The sequence below is a fragment of the Phyllostomus hastatus genome, unplaced genomic scaffold (genome assembly GCF_019186645.2).
Source record: "Phyllostomus hastatus isolate PE091 unplaced genomic scaffold, TTU_PhHast_1.1 phas_contig_159, whole genome shotgun sequence".
Taxonomy (NCBI): Eukaryota; Metazoa; Chordata; class Mammalia; order Chiroptera; family Phyllostomidae; genus Phyllostomus; species Phyllostomus hastatus.
The window spans coordinates 23,668,633-23,686,186 of NW_025333640.1; the positions used below are offsets into that span (position 1 = coordinate 23,668,633).

Here is a 17,554-nt window from a genome sequence, read left to right on the forward strand (position 1 = left end):
GATTACTACTAGTAGTAAATGTATTTTCTTTTTTACTTTAAACTTATAGATTAATTAATGGTTGATCAACAAACTGTGTATATATACCCATGTAGATAGGTGGGTGTGTAGATAGATAAAACAAATACGACAAAATGTTGACAGTTGTGGAATCTAGGTGGTGTGAAAGAGGGTGTTTGTACTAAACTTGAAACTTTTTTGTGGTTTGTTTGAAAATTTCTATAATAAAACATTGGAAAATGACTTCATGATTAAGTTTTTACCTGTTGAGAGCTCCCTTCAATATGTATTGTTCCAGAGGTTGAATATTGAATTGAATCAAGTAAACCATTTTATTTTTAATTGTGATTTATTAATTTTTACTTGTTTTATCAATGTAGTTGAGTTATTAGAAGGGTCACTCTCCTCCCTCTCTCTCCCTCCTTAACTGTTCTCACGTATCCAGTGGTACATGGTAACCATAGTGCACATTTATAACCGGTGGAAGAACAGTGAGCTTCGGTGTTATGTGAATGGTGAGCTGGCTTCCTATGGAGAGATAACGTGGTTTGTCAACACCAGCGATGTAAGTACTTTGAAAATGTTAAAGTGAAAAACTATTTTAAAAGCATGAACTTTTCAAATAAGAAAAGATATTTTACACTGAATATATATTTGAGTACCACAATGGTGTGTTTCATAATCGTAGTTTGTCTAGCATGTTAATATGTGAATAGAATAGAATTGTGTTAATATGTCACATGGCTATTACTCTGTCCTTTTTTACAAAATTAATCTGGATAGGGTAGCAATAAGGATTTATAGGTAACAGTGGGTTTATCTTGGAAGTGTGTCATTGGTCCATTGATCAAATTGAACTTGTGAGGTCGACTAAAGAGTTTTGATAATTTTTATGAATGAGTTAAGGTGATGCATGCTTACAAATTTTTCATATAATTTGTAACTTATAGATAATTTATGTTACGTTTTCAGGATTCAAAAAGAGATCCATAGATTAGAATTAAATTATTCTCCCCCCCCCACCCCCCAGTTATATTTTCAAGAGAAAGCTTAAAAAACACACATCAGGGAAATGAATGCAAACCGAATCACCCATTCACTGTTAACTCCTTCTATGTACATGCTTTGCTGTATGCATTTGCACCCTGTGTAATGCTGGTCTTAGGAGCTCAGGTTGTTGTAGCAGATAGATTGGGGTTTGGATGTCAGCTCTTTGAATATCTGTCACTTAATGACTGTATGACCTTACTTAATCTATTAGGCTTAAATTTTCTTTACCTAAAAATGGGTATAAAACAATACCTGTCTCAGAAGGTTAATGTGATGAGTAAATGAGATACTGTTAAAAAATCCACTAGCAGACTGCTCAATAACTGTTCTCGTTATTTTGTTTTGTAATCTGTTTTTTTCCTTTAATTAACCTTTATTCAGTGCTTCTTGTATTTCAGGCATTGTAATAATACCTTTGTTTTCTGAGAGTCCTAACCTTGCGAGATAAGTGCTATTGTAACCTTCACTTTACAGATGAGACTGAGAGGCTAAGTAACTCCCCGAGGTCAGCAGCTTGTGATACACTGACTTGACCTAGTGGTTTGTCTTTAGAACCCAAGTGTTAATACTTCTCAGTGTTCCCTAATATCAATATATATGTTCAACATCCTTTCTAATGGTTTCTAGGTATAAAATGACACTTTCAAAGAGGTATGAAGAACTTCTTTCCCTCCTCATTATACACATGGGATATTAAAATGTGATCTTTGCAACCTGGATGTTGTTAAAAGAATTTTTTTCTTATGTTAGGAGAATAACTTACAACTGCTTTTCTGGATTTATACATTGCTTTTGAGGGATTGCAACTACTCTCATGACTTACTCATCATCTATACTTGATGTCTGTAAAATTCTGTCTTTACAATTTTATTTAATATTAAGAATATACATAAAATCAATATCCTATATATGAATTAGCCTCCCCTCAAGGAAAATCTTGGAATTTTTCTTGTGTTAGAACACTAATGTGGTGCAAGCTTTGGGTTTTGTTAAAAAAATAATAAAAAGCCACAATTATTTAGTGCAAAAAAAGATCTGTCTTTGCAGTTTGAACTTCTCACCAAACTTATGGGACCTGTTGGTAGTGGCTTCTCCGTCCACGTGAGCTCACAGCAAAGGCTGATTCATTACGCTCCAGACTGAGGGTTTTCCTCCTGGCTCCAAAGCCTGCTCTTCCGTCTGTTTCTTGGGTTATCCAGTTGTGAACCTTTAGGGTCCATAATGATTTCTTTGATTCTGCTTCCTACATGTACTTTTTTGTCAAGTTTTGTTTTTTCTTTTCTGTGATGTCTTTCCTGATCACTACAACACATGAGAATGGGAGAAGTGTAATGGCTAAATGAACTATTTTCATCTACTGAGATTATAGTTTAGCATGGACAGAACATTTATACCAATATAAATTGTTATTTCTGGAGAAGATTTTTTTTTTCTGTAACAAAATCTTCTGTTTTCTTTCACAGACCTTTGACAAATGTTTCCTGGGTTCCTCAGAAACAGCAGATGCTAATAGGGTATTCTGTGGTCAGATGACTGCCGTTTACCTTTTTAGTGAAGCTCTTAATGCAGCTCAGATTTTTGCTATTTATCAGCTGGGCCTAGGATACAAGGTACTTTACGTGCTGTTCCCTGCTTATGCAGGGCTGGTTGAGCTTGATTTGAAGGTGGTGATGCATGGGGCAACTTACCTGGGTTACTGACTGTATGTCAGAGTAATCAGGGGTACCACAGGGAATTCACATGAGTCCAGAGGGTCCTTTAATTTTTTGAGGGAAATACAGTATACTTGTCACATGTGGGACAGTAGCTCAAGTTTTTAGAGAGAGGGGAAGGGAGGGAGAAAGAGAGGGAGAGAGACTTGTGGCTGCCTCTTGAGGCCCACAACCCAGGCATGTGCCCTGGCTGGGAACTGACCTGGTGACCCTTTGGTTTGCATGCTGGCACTCAGTCCACTGAACCACACCAGCTGGGGCTTGCACAGCTAAGTTTTCAATAGTTGCGGTGATAAAAAAAAAGTACCATGGGAAAATCAGTGTGAAACAGGAAATGAGGATGAAGTATGAAATCTGATTCCAAAGCTGGAGAATTTGTGCAGTGACAAGATGCATATACATCGCATTAATAATTAATTTAACGAAGGAAACATGTTTTTTTCCATCTTGTACCACAGTTTTTTCAAATGGTTACTAAATTGTTGAAATCTGATGTTGTTTGGATCAAACTACTTAATAAACAAAAATGTTTAATATTTATTTTGGTCTAGAGTGCTATAAAAATTACTGAGATGCTAAGAATGTCATGAAGCAAGAAAATTTGAGAAAATTAGGTTAAGCTGTTGGTCTGCTTTGGTTTTAGGGAGGCATTTAATGTTTGCTATGCTCTTTAAACAATCAACTTTGAGTTGATTTACTTATAATTACAGTTAATAAAGTATACATATATAAAATTAACATACGATTGAGCACTTGTCTGTGTATATATCCAAAATGATTGAAAGCAGGATCTGGAAGAGATATTTGTGCTACCCAGGTTCCCTGCAGCATTAGTTATGATGGCTAAGAGGTTGAAGCAACCTAACTGTACATGGACAGATGAATAAAGAGAATGTGGCTTATACATACAATGGAATATTATATTCTGCTTTAAAAAAGAAGGAAATCTGTCACATGTAGCAACATGGGTGAATCTCACGGTCACCCATGTGACCACATTGTGCCAGTCACAAAAAGACAAATACTCTGATTCCACGTAAACGAGTTCCAGGAAGTAGTGCAACTTGTAGAATCAGCAAGTAGAATGTGGTTGCCAGGGAATGGGGGGAGGTGGAGATGAGATGTTCAGTGGGTATTGAGTTTCAGCTTGGCAAGATGTAAAAGGTCTAGAGATTTGTTGTTCAGTGTACATATAGTTAACACTATTGTACCGTACACTTAAAATATTTAAGATGGTAAATTTTATTACCTTTTTACCACAATTTAAGTAAAGAAACAATAAAGACAAAAATTCAGTGAAAAAAGAGACACAATATACTCTGTGGGGAAGACACTAACTTTTACATTTTTTTTTGAATGCAAGATTTTAATGCCAAGTTGATGTGTTTTCCATTATATTTTAAACATGAATTAAGCCCACTTCAGAAGTAATTAAATGTGTATAGTTGATAGTGTTAGGAAAGTGACTAGTGGTCTGTCTCCTTAAATTTTTATATCTCTGATGATTTGTATCAAGATTTCCTTTTTGTGGTGTTCTGCCTTAACTGTTCTCCTTTTTATTCTTAGGGCACATTTAAATTCAAAGCAGAAAGTGACCTGTTCCTTGCTGAGCATCACAAACTTTTATTGTACGACGGCAAACTCTCTAACGCCATTGCATTCACGTACAATCCACGTGCTACCGATGCCCAGCTTTGCCTCGAATCATCCCCTAAGGACAACCCTTCGATTTTCGTTCATTCACCCCATGCACTCATGCTCCAGGTACTGGCCAGAATCTTTTAAGAACACTTTTAATGGTAAATTTGGATGTATCATTGATGTGTAGTTGGTAGCTTCTGTTACATACATGCAATATAACATTTTATTGTTCCTGTTAGGCTTTCTTTTTAATTGTTTTGAAAAAGAAATCACTGGAATCTTTATGGTGTCTTCTATTTTATAAGGACGTCAAGGCAGTTTTGACACATTCCATCCAAAGTGCTATGCATTCAATTGGAGGAGTACAAGTGCTGTTTCCGCTTTTTGCACAGCTGGATTACAGGCAGCACTTATCTGAGGAGGTCGACCTGACTATATGGTGGGTGCCTGTCCTTTTGCCTTTAATTGGATGCAAGCTATTGTCATCATCACTGAGCTGCACAGTAATTTAAAGAAATTCGTGAACTGCAAATGTTGTTCCAAATCCATATCAAAAATAATAGTATGAATTTAAAATCTTTATCCGTAGGAAATATAGAAGCTCTAAAAGTTTTTTATAAAGTTAGGAGTGCTAATGGATTTATCAGAAATACATTTTTATCTAACATTCTAATTAAAACACTTTAAATTGTTATTTGGCAGTGATTATGGGAATTGAGCTTTTCATATTTGTTTTTTTAATATATTTTATTGATTATGCTATTATAGTTGCCCTATTTCACCCCCTTTATTCCCCTTTGCCCTGTATACCCCCTCCCACCCACATTTCACACCCCCTTAGTTCATGTTCCTGGGTTGTACATACATGTTCTTTGGCTTCTACATTTCCTATACTATTCTTAATCTCCCCCTGTCTATTTTGTATCTACCATTTATGCTTCTCATTCCCTGTACCTTTTCCCTCATTCCCCTCCTGGGGAGTCTTCCTGGAAGTCTATTTCCTTTGCTAGATTGGGGAAGTTCTCCTTCATTATGTTTTCAAATAAGTTTTCAATTTCTTGCTCTTCCTCTTCTCCTTCTGGCATTCCTATGATTCAGATATTGGAACGTTTAAAGTTGTCTTGGAGACTCCTAAACCTCTCCTCATTTTTTTTGAATTCTTTTTTCTTCATTTTGTTGTGGTTGAATGTTTATTTCTTCCTTCTAGTTCAAACTGTTGATTTTAGTCCTGGTTTTCTTCCCATCACTGTTGGTTTCCGGTTCATTTTCCTTTATTTCACTTTTCATAGCCTTCACTTTTTCCTCTATTTTGTGACCATACTCAACCAATTCTGTAAGCATCCTGATTACTAGTGTTTTGAATTGTGTATCTCATAGGTTGGCTGTCTCTTCATTGCTTAGTTGTATTTTTCCTGGAACTTTGATCTGTTCTTTCATTTGGGCCGTTGTTTTTTTTTTTTTTTGTCTTCGCACATCTGTTATGTAGTAAGGGGCGGAACCTTAGGTGTTTTCCAGGGCGGGCAACCCATGTCACTGTGTTGTGGTGCTGTATGTGGGGGAGGGGTCCAAGAGGGAACAGTGCCATTTGTTCAGTTCTCTGTTGGCTTTCACTCACTTCCCCCACTACCCACAATCAAATTGGGCCCTTCTGGTGCCGATTCTTGGGTGGGTGTGGTTTGTGTACATTTTAGGACCCTGTGGGTCTCTCCAAGGAACTCTCCTGTGAGGTTGGGAGTTTCTCCTGCTGCTGCCTCAACCCCCCACAGGTGTTTTCAGTGAGAGGTTTGTGACTTTATTTCCCCGTGCTGGAGCCCTGGGTTGCGAGGTCTGTCTCACTCCCCAGTTGTTCCTCCTGGTTTATCCACATGCAAATGTGGGGCTTCCTGGTTCTCTAGCTGCTGCCTTGCCTCGAGTCCTCTATGCCCTGGCTGTCTGTCCCCACTCCTCCTACTGGTCTGGATGAATGTTTCTTCTTTAACTCCTTGGTTGTTGGACTTCCATACAGTTTGATTTTCTGTCAGTTCTGGTTGTCTTTTGTTTTTAAATTTGTTGTTGTCCTTCTTTTGGTTGTGGGAAGAGGCCGTGTGTCTACCTATGCCTCCATCTTGACCCTCATATTTGTTGATTGCATGTAATTGAAGTCTAAAAATTTTGATGATGTTATATAACAGGTGATTTAATCTTTTCGTTAGAATGTATATTTGGCACATTTTTCTCTGTTGTAGTGTTGAGTCTAAAAAAGGCAGAGACTTAGGTATCTAGGGCAAGTTATAAAACTTTGGAGAGGATGTCTAAATGAAATTTTCATGGCTCTATTTTGAAACTATTTATAGTAAAAGAGTTACATTTAGCCCTGGCTGGCATAGCTCAGTGGATTAAGCATGGGCTGCAAACCAAAGTGTTGTAGGTTCGATTCCCAGTCAGGGCACATGCCTGGGTTGCAGGCCACGGCCCCCAGCAACCCCACATTGATGTTTCTTTCTCTTTCTCCCTCCCTTTCCTCTCTAAAAATAAATAAAATCTTTTAAAAAAAAGTTACATTTAATTTATTCCTTGAGTAATTGAAAAGAGTTTTGCATTCTCCAATTTTGAAAATGTGTCAGATTTCTGTTTTGATGTATAACTGGTCTACTACCAGTGTATATATTTGATAATGTAATAATTTTTTCCAGATTATTTTTAGAGAATAAAGTGAGTTTTTAAAGTAATAAAGTATCACATCTCAGTTTTATTGACTTTAAAAATTGAAAATGATCCTTGACACACATAACTGACTTCATGAATTTTTCTTTGCATCTTGGTCTGAAATCTTTTTTACACGGCTTAGTTCTTTTTTTTCCTTGGTTACTATTTTTTTAACTTTTCTACATCTTTATTAGAATTACTGATAGTTAAAGGCAGGTTTGACTACCAAGTCATGTTTTCTCTTTCTTTGTGGGAAACTAACTCTCAGAGCCTTTGAGAAGGAGGTGACAGCTGACCTATTTCATTCCATTTCCGGTATCTCTAGTCAGAGTTGTGAGGATGGAAGCATGGCCATTCCCTTCTAAGGGTCTTCTTGACCGACTATTGAATTCTGATTTTCCTATTGGGATAATGAACACGATTCTTAACTTAGTGTTTGAGGATTTCACTTTATCTTCAACTTCACTTTCTTATCTTCCCCTTTATGAACCCTTTGCTCCCTTCAAAGTAGGCCAGTTGGAGCCCTAACGCATTTTTAGGATTCTCGCTCAGTCTCTTTGCTCCACTTATCTTTTTCCTCTGTTCGGCCGCTTATCCTTCACAGTTGAATACGCTGGCTGATCCAAGTTCGATCGTTCTTTAAAGCCTTTATATATTTATGTTAACCATTTTACTACTTGTTTTTGGTTATTGCCTAGTTTTCTCTATTTGTGCATGTTTGTAATAATGTTTGTAAGTAATTCACTTACTAACATGTTTGTGATAAAGCCCAGGAAGTAAATTCTAATCTTACAATAAAATTCTAGGGTGGAATACTGCTGAGGCAGTTTTAACAGAACTTCAACCTCCTTGAAATGGAGAACTTTTATTAGGATAAATGATAGACTTCATCTGTCTTACTTTTTTTTTAATGACATACTTTTTTTTTTTTAAACCATAGTCTTTTTTTTTTTTTTTCTTATTCCAGTTCAACTTTGCTGGCTTTTATCATGGAGTTGTTGAAGAATTCAATTGCCATGCAGGAGCAGATGCTTGCCTGCAAGGGCTTTTTGGTAATAGGATATAGTCTTGAAAAGGTAAAGTATGAAATGCGTTTTACATGTTTGATTCTCAATTTTCAGGCCATGGACTTGATCTCCTAAGTGGCTGAGAAATTGTCTGTAAGTGTCTCCTTGGTGATGTAAAATCACCTAAATTAAAATAACCTTCTGTTGTTTTATCTTGCCCCCATTGCTTTATTAGAGGAAAGTGGTTAAGTCTTTTGGCATCTTTAACTTTGAGCATAGCCTGTGGGCCAACATTTTTCTGATACTGACAACCTTTCATTTACTTACCCTGCTTAGTGATGTCAGTGACCTCTGAAATACCTTTCTTTGCAGTCTTCCAAGTCCCACGTCAGCAGAGCAGTGCTTGAACTTTGCCTTGCGTTTTCAAAATATCTGAGTAACCTGCACAATGGGCTGCCCCTGCTCAAGCAGTTGTGTGATCACATTCTTCTTAACCCAGCCATATGGATCCATACCCCAGCCAAGGTAATATGAATATCGATTTTGTTTTAGTGTCTTCCAGTTTTTGTTCTTGAGTGATAATTTGAGGATTTTTTTATCCTTTTGTGTGCTATTATGTAAGATTTCAGCACATCACATTTTTTGGCTAAGCATATTTTTTAGGTAAATTTGCAAGTCTTTTGTTTCTCTTTTTGTAAAGCAGTATAACTGTTTTTTTAAAAAGTGCTATAGTCTGTATTTTCTGCTGTTAAATGAAATACAATTTTATTTCAGAGAGACTTTGATTTACTAAATATGAATCGAAGTTGGACGGTTCCAGTGTAAGTGGAATGTTTCTGTAACTGTAGTTCTGTTCTGTCAAAAATACACATATATGTGTGAATGTTTTCATTCCTTAACTCACTGAACTCTTTCCCTCTTTACAAGCATATACCTTCCACCAACATGGTGAATTCCTGAGTTTAATTCCTAAGAACAGCTGAAATGTTACCCTTTCTCGAAGACTTCCATGATACACTGCTCTCATTTAATCATTTTAATTTCACATTAATTCAAACTATTAAATAGAATTATATTTGTACACAATTCATTTAGTACTGTAACAGTAAACCAGTTACTTCTAAGTGAATGTTTGTGTATTTATGATAAAGTATATAAATAAAACCTTTGATAAAACCTAATGTATTAAATTGCCCTAAACATATTAATAGTGGTATTGTTAAGGAGAACTTGAAAAAAATTTTTATTAAATTACATAATCACATCTGTATTATCTGCAGTTTTATTAGAAGTTGTATTACTTCAAACCCATTAATTTCCTCTCTGCTCTCCCTCCCTCCCTCCCTTTGGTCCACTTGCCATGTTTCTCATGTTTGGAATAGCACATACTTATTCTAGTTGTCAGAAAAAAATGTCTACAGACTTTTTGTGTTTCTAGAGTCAGAGTATCTTATTTTCAGCTGGCCTTTTCAAATGTTAAAGAGAAAAACAGCTGCTGACTCTGATTGCCATTTGGAAATAATCAAAGGAGACAGCTGGAGGTTGTAGCTTTTTATCTGCAGGTTCAAATTTGACCTCTTTCTCTTCTATGACCCTCAGTCTTATTTCTTTTCAAGGGTTGTTTCAAGTTACTTTTTAAACCTCTTACTAGATACTTCTTTGTCTTACTAAACAGCATATTTGTAAGGCTTGGGGTCTCTTTTGATGTGGTCTTATTAATACTTAGTTGTAGGGAAATGTTTTTAAAATTTTATTATATAATTTCCTTTAGTTCCTGGTATTATTACACTCATTTTCTTACCATTTCCTTGTTAATAATTTTCTTTAATTTCCTCTTAAGAATTTGCAGTTGACTTAGGAATATTAAACTTTCCTTCTATTTTAACTGTCTGCTTTGTATATCTATGAGGAGTTATATCTATTTTTATTTTATTAAAAGGTAGTTAATAACAAAAGGCAGATCCAACATTGGTTTGATTTGAAGATCATGCAATTTTGGGAGGGAGGAGCTTTTTAAGAAAAAGAATATGACAGAATGCATACAAAATTAGGGTTAGGGTCTTGAGGGACCTGTATGGATGAGTGGGCATAAAGTTTGAGCTTCATTAGTTTTTGGTAAATTCCCCTCTGTTTACCAAAGTTGAGGATATGGATGTATGAATCAAACTCTGCTTTTGGAAAAGGGTGCTCACAGTGATTGAGAATATCCATGTATTGTGGATCTGCGCAGGTACAGCCTTTTTGGTGACTTCACGAGAGAGGTGGGTTGTCTGGTGGGCGGTAGTCCTTCATTTGAGCGGCCGCTTCCTGCCAGGCATATGGAATCAGTGGTGAACAAGAAAGATTTAAGGCCTGCCTTCCTAGCATTTCAGTCTAATGGGAAAGACAGTTGTCAACACGTAACTTGTGTGGTTATTAGATCATATAATGCGTGAGTGAGGAAAGGTTTATTCATAATTAGTGCATGAATAATCTTGAGGTCTCCATTCTTATCTCAATATGTTGCTATTAATTCCTATCCAGTTTTCCATATTTTTATCACTTTTTGGCCAGAATTACTATACGTTTTTAACATATTACTCTCATCAGATCATTTCTGAGCCTTTAAACTCGTAATGGTTTTCCACTGTTTTCAGTATAAAGTAATCCCTTTTCTAGCGTTAAGCTTTCATGCCAATTCTCCTTTGTAGGCTTTCTCAGTCAAAAACTCAGTTATCTTTAAAGGCTAGGCAGGTACCAAAAGGTTATTCCAGAGCAGTGGTTCTCAACCTTGGCTGTTGATAGAATCAAGAGAGGTTTTAAAAATCAAAACCAAGAACAGAACCCATCCCCTCCACCCTAGATTCTGATTTAATTGGTGGGGACAGAGCCTAGGCATCAGTGTTTTTAGTGTACATGCTACTGAAGCGAGCACCAGACATCAGTGTTTTTAAAAATGCTTTTCAGGTATTTGAATGCACAGTCAGGAATGAGGATCATTGTTCTAGATCTAGGGAAACCTTTTGTACCATTATTTCTGTTTGAAATTTCCCCTTTTGTTCGGTCTACCTATCCTACTACTCAGCGTCAAAGCCTACCTTAATACTTATGCTATTAGTGAGGATTTCCCTATTTTAGCTTATCCTATAATAGTTTCTCTAGCCTCTGAATTCATAGTATTTAATAATTCTATGCCACTCATTTTGCAATTAATTGCATATTACCTCATAAACTTACTTCAGTAGCTATCTTTATCAGTTTTAGTTTTTTCACTTAAATGTGTGTGTATTTTTTAAACTCTTAATTGGCTTTCAGCTACTGAGGGACAGTGTGTATACCACTGTATTTCTGTAATAGGGGGCTGTATATGGAGGTGGATGTAAGTATTTTCTGGACAACTGAAATAGCATGGTTAAGAATTTGAACTGTGGCACGTAAAGTGTTAAACAACCTAAATCAAAAGGAAACTGGGCCTATTCATTTGAACAGCAGTAGCTACGTCAAAATACTGTTCTCTTCAGCAAGTCGTTGGATTACAGTGTGTATATATGTAGTTTTCTAAACTATAATCATCTTCTAAGCCTCCATTTTAAGTGGTTCAGAATCTACCATTCTTCACCATTTACGGTTAGTGATTGACTCCCTAGGTTATTTAGCCCTGATTGTTTATTTTTCAAGCAACTGGAGGATAGGCACTTAATTTTCGCTCCCTAAAGAAATCACCAGGTATTTTGCAGGGTTAAAAATGAAGATGTCCTCCATGTCCAGGGAAGGTAACATAAATACTCAGTTGTAAATGATCAGGAATAGTTTGGCCTTTGGCCACAGGAGTATATATGCTCTACTTTTAAAGTTGTTCACTTTATAAAGTATGTCCACTACCCATGAAATGAAAAATTCTTGATTTTGACATTAAAGTAGAGCAGGGATTTTCAACCAGTGTGCCACAAGACTTTTAAAGTATGCAGTACCTGACCGTTTAGTTAGGGTCACTGACCTCTTTTCCCTTTGACTGTTAAATTAAAAAAATGACAACAGCCAACACAACAATAGCTATCTTATGTGAATGAACCAAAATTATACCTATTTTTTTTTGCCAGGTCTGCAAAAAATGGGATACATTTTTTTAGCGTGCCACAGAACTTTAGTAATTAGTTTATGTGTGCCATGAGATGAAAAAGGTTGAAAATCGCTAGAGTAGACCAAAAGCACTCTTTATGTTGTTCTGTTACAAATAGTACAGTTTTTGGTGAATTTTAGAGCCATAATTTGGTTGAACTTTTGTGTTCAGAGGAAACGTGTGGTGGTGGGGCACCACTTAATATTCTTTGTCTCGCATAGTAAGAGCTTCTATCTTGAAGTTAATAAGTTCTAGTGTGTTTATTTAGATTATTTACTTAGAAATTAAGGTTATAGAATCCTTAATTGGAGGAGAGGGATGATAAACATGCTTATAGACTATAATGTTATGCTTACAATCTTTATAGTAATGAACAATTATAATAGACTTGTATTTTTTACAGTAAATATTTCTTATGGTAGGCTTTCCATGTTTCTGTATGGGTTTGTTTCTTTTGACTTAATTTTACTTTTTTTTCCAGCTACCGCCACTTTACTTTTTTTTTAGGTTTTCCTAGGTTCTAATTTTCTCCAAAACAAGAAAAATTTCTAAAACCACCACACATAGCATTAGTAATTTTATAAAGTTACACGTTCATGAGTAGTTACTGATTGCTGAATAAGAATCAAACAGTTTTTCCCACAGCATACTAGTGCTGCAAAAATTTGATATACTTAGGCATATTTATTTTATAATGCTACTGTAAAAGAAGACTTTGCCTGATTTTATTTTATAAGGAGTGTGTTTTTGTGTGGGTTTCAGTTCATATGTGTTACTTATTAACATGGAAGTTTTTACCAAGCTCAGCACCTTACTTTTTGGAAGAAATACAATTCAGGTAAAGCAGCCTGAGGGTATTACTAGAGTTGGGTACAATGCTGGTCTGCTCCTGTGATTTAAGCTCCTCATTTGGATTCTCTAGGTTCAGTTGACACTGTATACTTACCTGTCCACTGAATTCATCGGGACTGTCAACATATACAATACCATCCGGAGAGTCGGAACGGTGCTTCTCATCATGCACACCCTGAAGTACTATTACTGGGCGGTGAATCCTCAGGATCGCAGTGGCATCACCCCGAAAGGACTAGGTATGTTTCCTGTGTCAGTATATTATGTTATATGTATGGCGAGTTAGGATTTTCTTTCTTTTCTTTTTTTTAACCAATACTGTTACAGTATAATGGAAGTTTTTGTAAATTTCATCATGGCAAAGTTTTCTTTTAATCTATTACATTGATGTTTGTCCTAAATTGTGATCACCAGAGGTTAATAACTTGTTATTTTTATTTAAAAAATGCTACTTTTGCTGGTATGAGTTGTTTTGAGAGCAGCTATGACCAGAATGATTGTTTTAAGTCACTGAAAACGAGAAGGAAGTCTACATAGCAACTGGCGTTGCTGCTGGTGCCAGTTGTCACAGTGAGATCATTGAAAACAGTGTTTTGGGGGAGATGGAGGTTTCTCGCAGAAGTAGGGAATATCTGCTTCTAATAAATAGTATAATGAAATCACAACACTTCAGTAATTATTTTCCTGTGTAATCAGGAAACTAAATGACTTGTAGTATAATGTTCATTCGTAATGTCAGGAGTTCATGGAAGGGGTCAAAATAAAAATTTTGGCAATTGGTAGCTCTTTTGATTGTAAGTATTGCAAAACCTGCTTCAAACCGCCTTACATCATAAAGAGTTAGTCAGTTTGTGGAATCTGGCCGTTTCAGTAAAACTTGGTGCGGGGCTCAGAATATGGCCCTTGGCAACAATTTGTCTCTTTTCATCTCCAGCTCTTCTCTGTGGGCTTTTTCATGTATTCTCTCCCTTTGTAATACCAAGCGGCCACTTCACCTTCACATTTTCACAACTTCGAATCCAGCACAAGACCATCTGCCTGTATTGAGCATTTCCAGAAAAAGTCTCTTTTAGTGTTTTTGTTGCTCATTGGCTCTGATTGCATTGTGTGCCCATCTGGGTGGCAGGTGTTTGTCAGCCTGCCCAGGCACCGAGGCCCTTCCCACCTCCGGAACCCACGATCTGAGGGTGAGGATGGGCTCGGTCGCTTGATAAAAACTGAGGGCCATTGCTTCAAATTGGGAACCGGAGGCTGGAGAGTCAGACAACATCCATTCTGTTTGTACTCAAAGGCTTGGGCTGTTCAGTGATATAGAAAGATAAGGTTTCATATTTATACAGTACTTTTTTTATCCTTTTCAAAATAAGCTTGATTTATTCTCAGAGAGTGTACTGTCTACAGTTTAGAAAGCTGTGAGGACACATACAAGTAATACGATCTCTGAGCTGGCAAGGTTGTGGTGGATCTAGAACGAGGTAATAATTTCCTGACGACTGTTTCATGGTGCTGTCGGTGTGTCACGTACTGCCCTGGGCATTGGTGTTTTATTCCGGCCTTGATTTTGTAATAGATCAGTGACATTGGGAAAGTCTTAGACTTCAAGTGAGAGAGATGGACCAACTTTATGATTCTATTGTGACTCTGTAACCTATTCTTTGTCTAGGAATTGTCATGTGGAACAGATTTTAAACAATTTTCTTGCGCTTTTAATTGATCTGTTCAAGGTCATGGTGGTCTTATGCTTTGGTGGTCTAGGAACTAGTTGTAAATAATGATTACTGGGGGAAAAATTGCAGAAAACAGGTACTCACTTAGGATCTTAGAACAATGGGTGTTTGGTTTCAAAGCTTTCTGGGAATTATATGTTTGAGACATGAAAATTGACTTTAATGTGAGCCATGTGTGACCAAGGACTTGCTCAAGAAGAGAAGTCAGAGGTAGTCAACATAATGTTTCACTTCTTCATGAGTGATACTGTGTTGAGTTGTGCTTTTGAGATTTTTGGATTAGCTTACAACAATGGTAACAGTAGAGAAAAAGGTTTTTTTCCTACTAAACTCACATAGAAAGTTTAGATTTTTCTTTTTCTGATAAACTTATGTTGCCATAGTATCATTCTGAGAATCTTTTAAAATAAAATTTAAGTGCCTATTGTTATTGAATATGGATTTTGCTACCTCACTTTTATGTTTTGAAATTCCTTTGATATTATTTAAAGACTTCTTTAGGGCAGTTTGAGCAGAGCTGATTTTGTGTCACTGGAGCATTATGTATACAATTGTGTCTGCGACTGAATGCTGGTCTTTCTAGAGCATAAGGCTCTTAAGGATACTGACCTTTATATTCTTATAAATAAGTGGAAAAACTATTGGGAATGCAAATTTTATACTTAGCTTTGTGGTCTTTGAAATACTAAGTATGTGTATATATATGTATTTTTTTTTTAAAGATGGACCACGACCTACTCAAAAAGAAATACTTTCTCTAAGAGCATTCTTATTGATGTTCATTAAGCAATTAGTGATGAGGGTGAGTTCATCTCTATTATCCTAAAGCATGTGTGTATTGTAACTTGTAATTTCAGATAAAATACAATCTTGGTTTATTTGCTTTGTTACCCAGGGTTACACATTGGAAAATACTTTGAAAGATACACATTATCATGTTTGTTCTTTGTTAATTGTGATAGGTGTTATATGAAAGTCTGTAGCAGTTCAGGTGTGCTCATTCTTTCATTAAGCAGGTATTTGCTGTTTCTGTTCTGTACCTGGCACTGCTTGATGCAGCAGTCAGCAAAGCTGCTCAAGGAGGTTTTAGTTTAGGGAACCCCTTATACTTGACATTCATGTTTGGAGGAATAATTTTCCTGTATAAATATACCAGATAGGTGTGTCAGCCTTTAGAAATGACTATGGTTTGTCTAATTTCATTGTACTATAGAGAGAGTTAAATTCAATATTGTTTTTAAGGAAGGTGTTTTGTTTATATTATAAGATGGCAATACATAAATGTATTTGTTGCCAATGTTTTCTTCAGTATTTTTTAAAGATTTTATTTATTTTTAGAGAGGGGAAGGGAGGGAGAGAAACATCAATGCGTGCTTGCCTCTCAAACACCCCCCGCTGGAGGCCTGGCCCACAACATAGACTCATGCCCTGACTGGGAATCTAACTGGTGACCCTGTGGTTCTCTGTCTGGTGCTAAGTTCACTGAGCTGCACCAGCCAGGGCTTATTCAGTATTTTTATAACATTTTATTTCTTATTCTTTACAATTTAATGCTTTATTAGCTGTTACATAATGTTACAGTAAGTTGATTTAACTTTTAGTGTATATTGCAGACTCAGATTTCATTTATTTAAAGATTTATCTTTTAAATTGACTTTATTATTGTGTGTTTTTTGTTTATTTCTTAATTATTGTTCATTTTTGAGAGTACACCTTTGTTTTATGGTTAATAATTGATAGAGTAGGTTGAAAATTTCATGCTGCATTCATTTAGAAATCCACTCTTTTTCCCAGTAAAATTACTTCTTAATTTTTAATGCTTAACATTTTAACTTGGTAATTTTAGAAACGTTATTTTACTTTCTAAATTTAATAGAAAAGATTAATAGAAAAGCTATCTTCCCTATTTAGAGGAGTGATGGGTATGGATAATACTCTTTATCATTAATTACTATTTTTGGCTTGCTCACTTCAGAATTCGGTAGCTTTATTAGATAGGTTATCATATTATATAAGGTACCAAAACCAGGATACTGGTATCAGACCCCTTTTGACTTCTGCCTTCTTGAAAACTGTGTGTCTTTAGTGTGTCCTTCAGCTTTTATTTTAAATTTAGTTTCTATATTACATTATCTTTTTGTATACAATTATGGCATCTGACCATGTTGACAAAAAGCTTATGTGTATAATTTCCATTAAAGAGTTTTTTAATATGCGAATTTAAAATACTTGCTCATGTTTTTAAAGGATTCTGGAGTGAAGGAAGATGAACTACAGGCCATTCTTAACTACCTGCTCACTATGCATGAGGTAACATTTCAGTTTTATGTTTCAGGATTTCTTTTTTCTTCAGGCTGTATTATAGGCTTTATTTTTAAGTGAAAAAGTTGTCTTTCATTAATGGTACACCTATAATGGGGGACAGATGTATCTTGGAACTAAATGTTAGCAACCTTCATATAAATATTCTTTATTAACACAAGAGGGCTCAGAGAAATATCGTGAAAGTCTTTAAAAGTGTTAACATTAGACCTTAACTAAACTAACTATGAAGTGTATCAAATAATACTTTTAGTGTATTTCCAGGAACCAGTGTAACAAATGGAAAAACAGGTCCCCAAAATGACTGAAAGAAATTGGATTTAAAAATTCGCAAGACACAGTCTTCCTGTTGATTTTGCATGACTGTTCAGCGAAACAACTCATTGTAATGGGGCTTCAAATTATGTGCTTGAAGAGCAGGTTTATACATATGGGTTTTTCCTTTACTTTTTAGTACTG

General features: G+C 35.9%; 1 protein-coding gene across 3 annotated transcripts in view; it reads left to right on the plus strand.

The window, feature by feature from the left end:
• LRBA (LPS responsive beige-like anchor protein) overlaps positions 1-17,554 on the plus strand; it is a 513,768-nt gene that overhangs the window by 59,065 nt on the left and 437,149 nt on the right. For all 3 annotated transcript variants that reach the window (XM_045831330.1, XM_045831331.1, XM_045831332.1), the window contains 9 exons: positions 446-565; positions 2,514-2,660; positions 4,329-4,526; positions 4,709-4,842; positions 8,056-8,164; positions 8,468-8,620; positions 13,117-13,285; positions 15,496-15,575; positions 17,021-17,083. In XM_045831330.1, the coding sequence (XP_045687286.1) occupies positions 446-565; positions 2,514-2,660; positions 4,329-4,526; positions 4,709-4,842; positions 8,056-8,164; positions 8,468-8,620; positions 13,117-13,285; positions 15,496-15,575; positions 17,021-17,083 (1,173 nt within the window). The remainder of the gene's footprint in view (positions 1-445; positions 566-2,513; positions 2,661-4,328; positions 4,527-4,708; positions 4,843-8,055; positions 8,165-8,467; positions 8,621-13,116; positions 13,286-15,495; positions 15,576-17,020; positions 17,084-17,554) is intronic.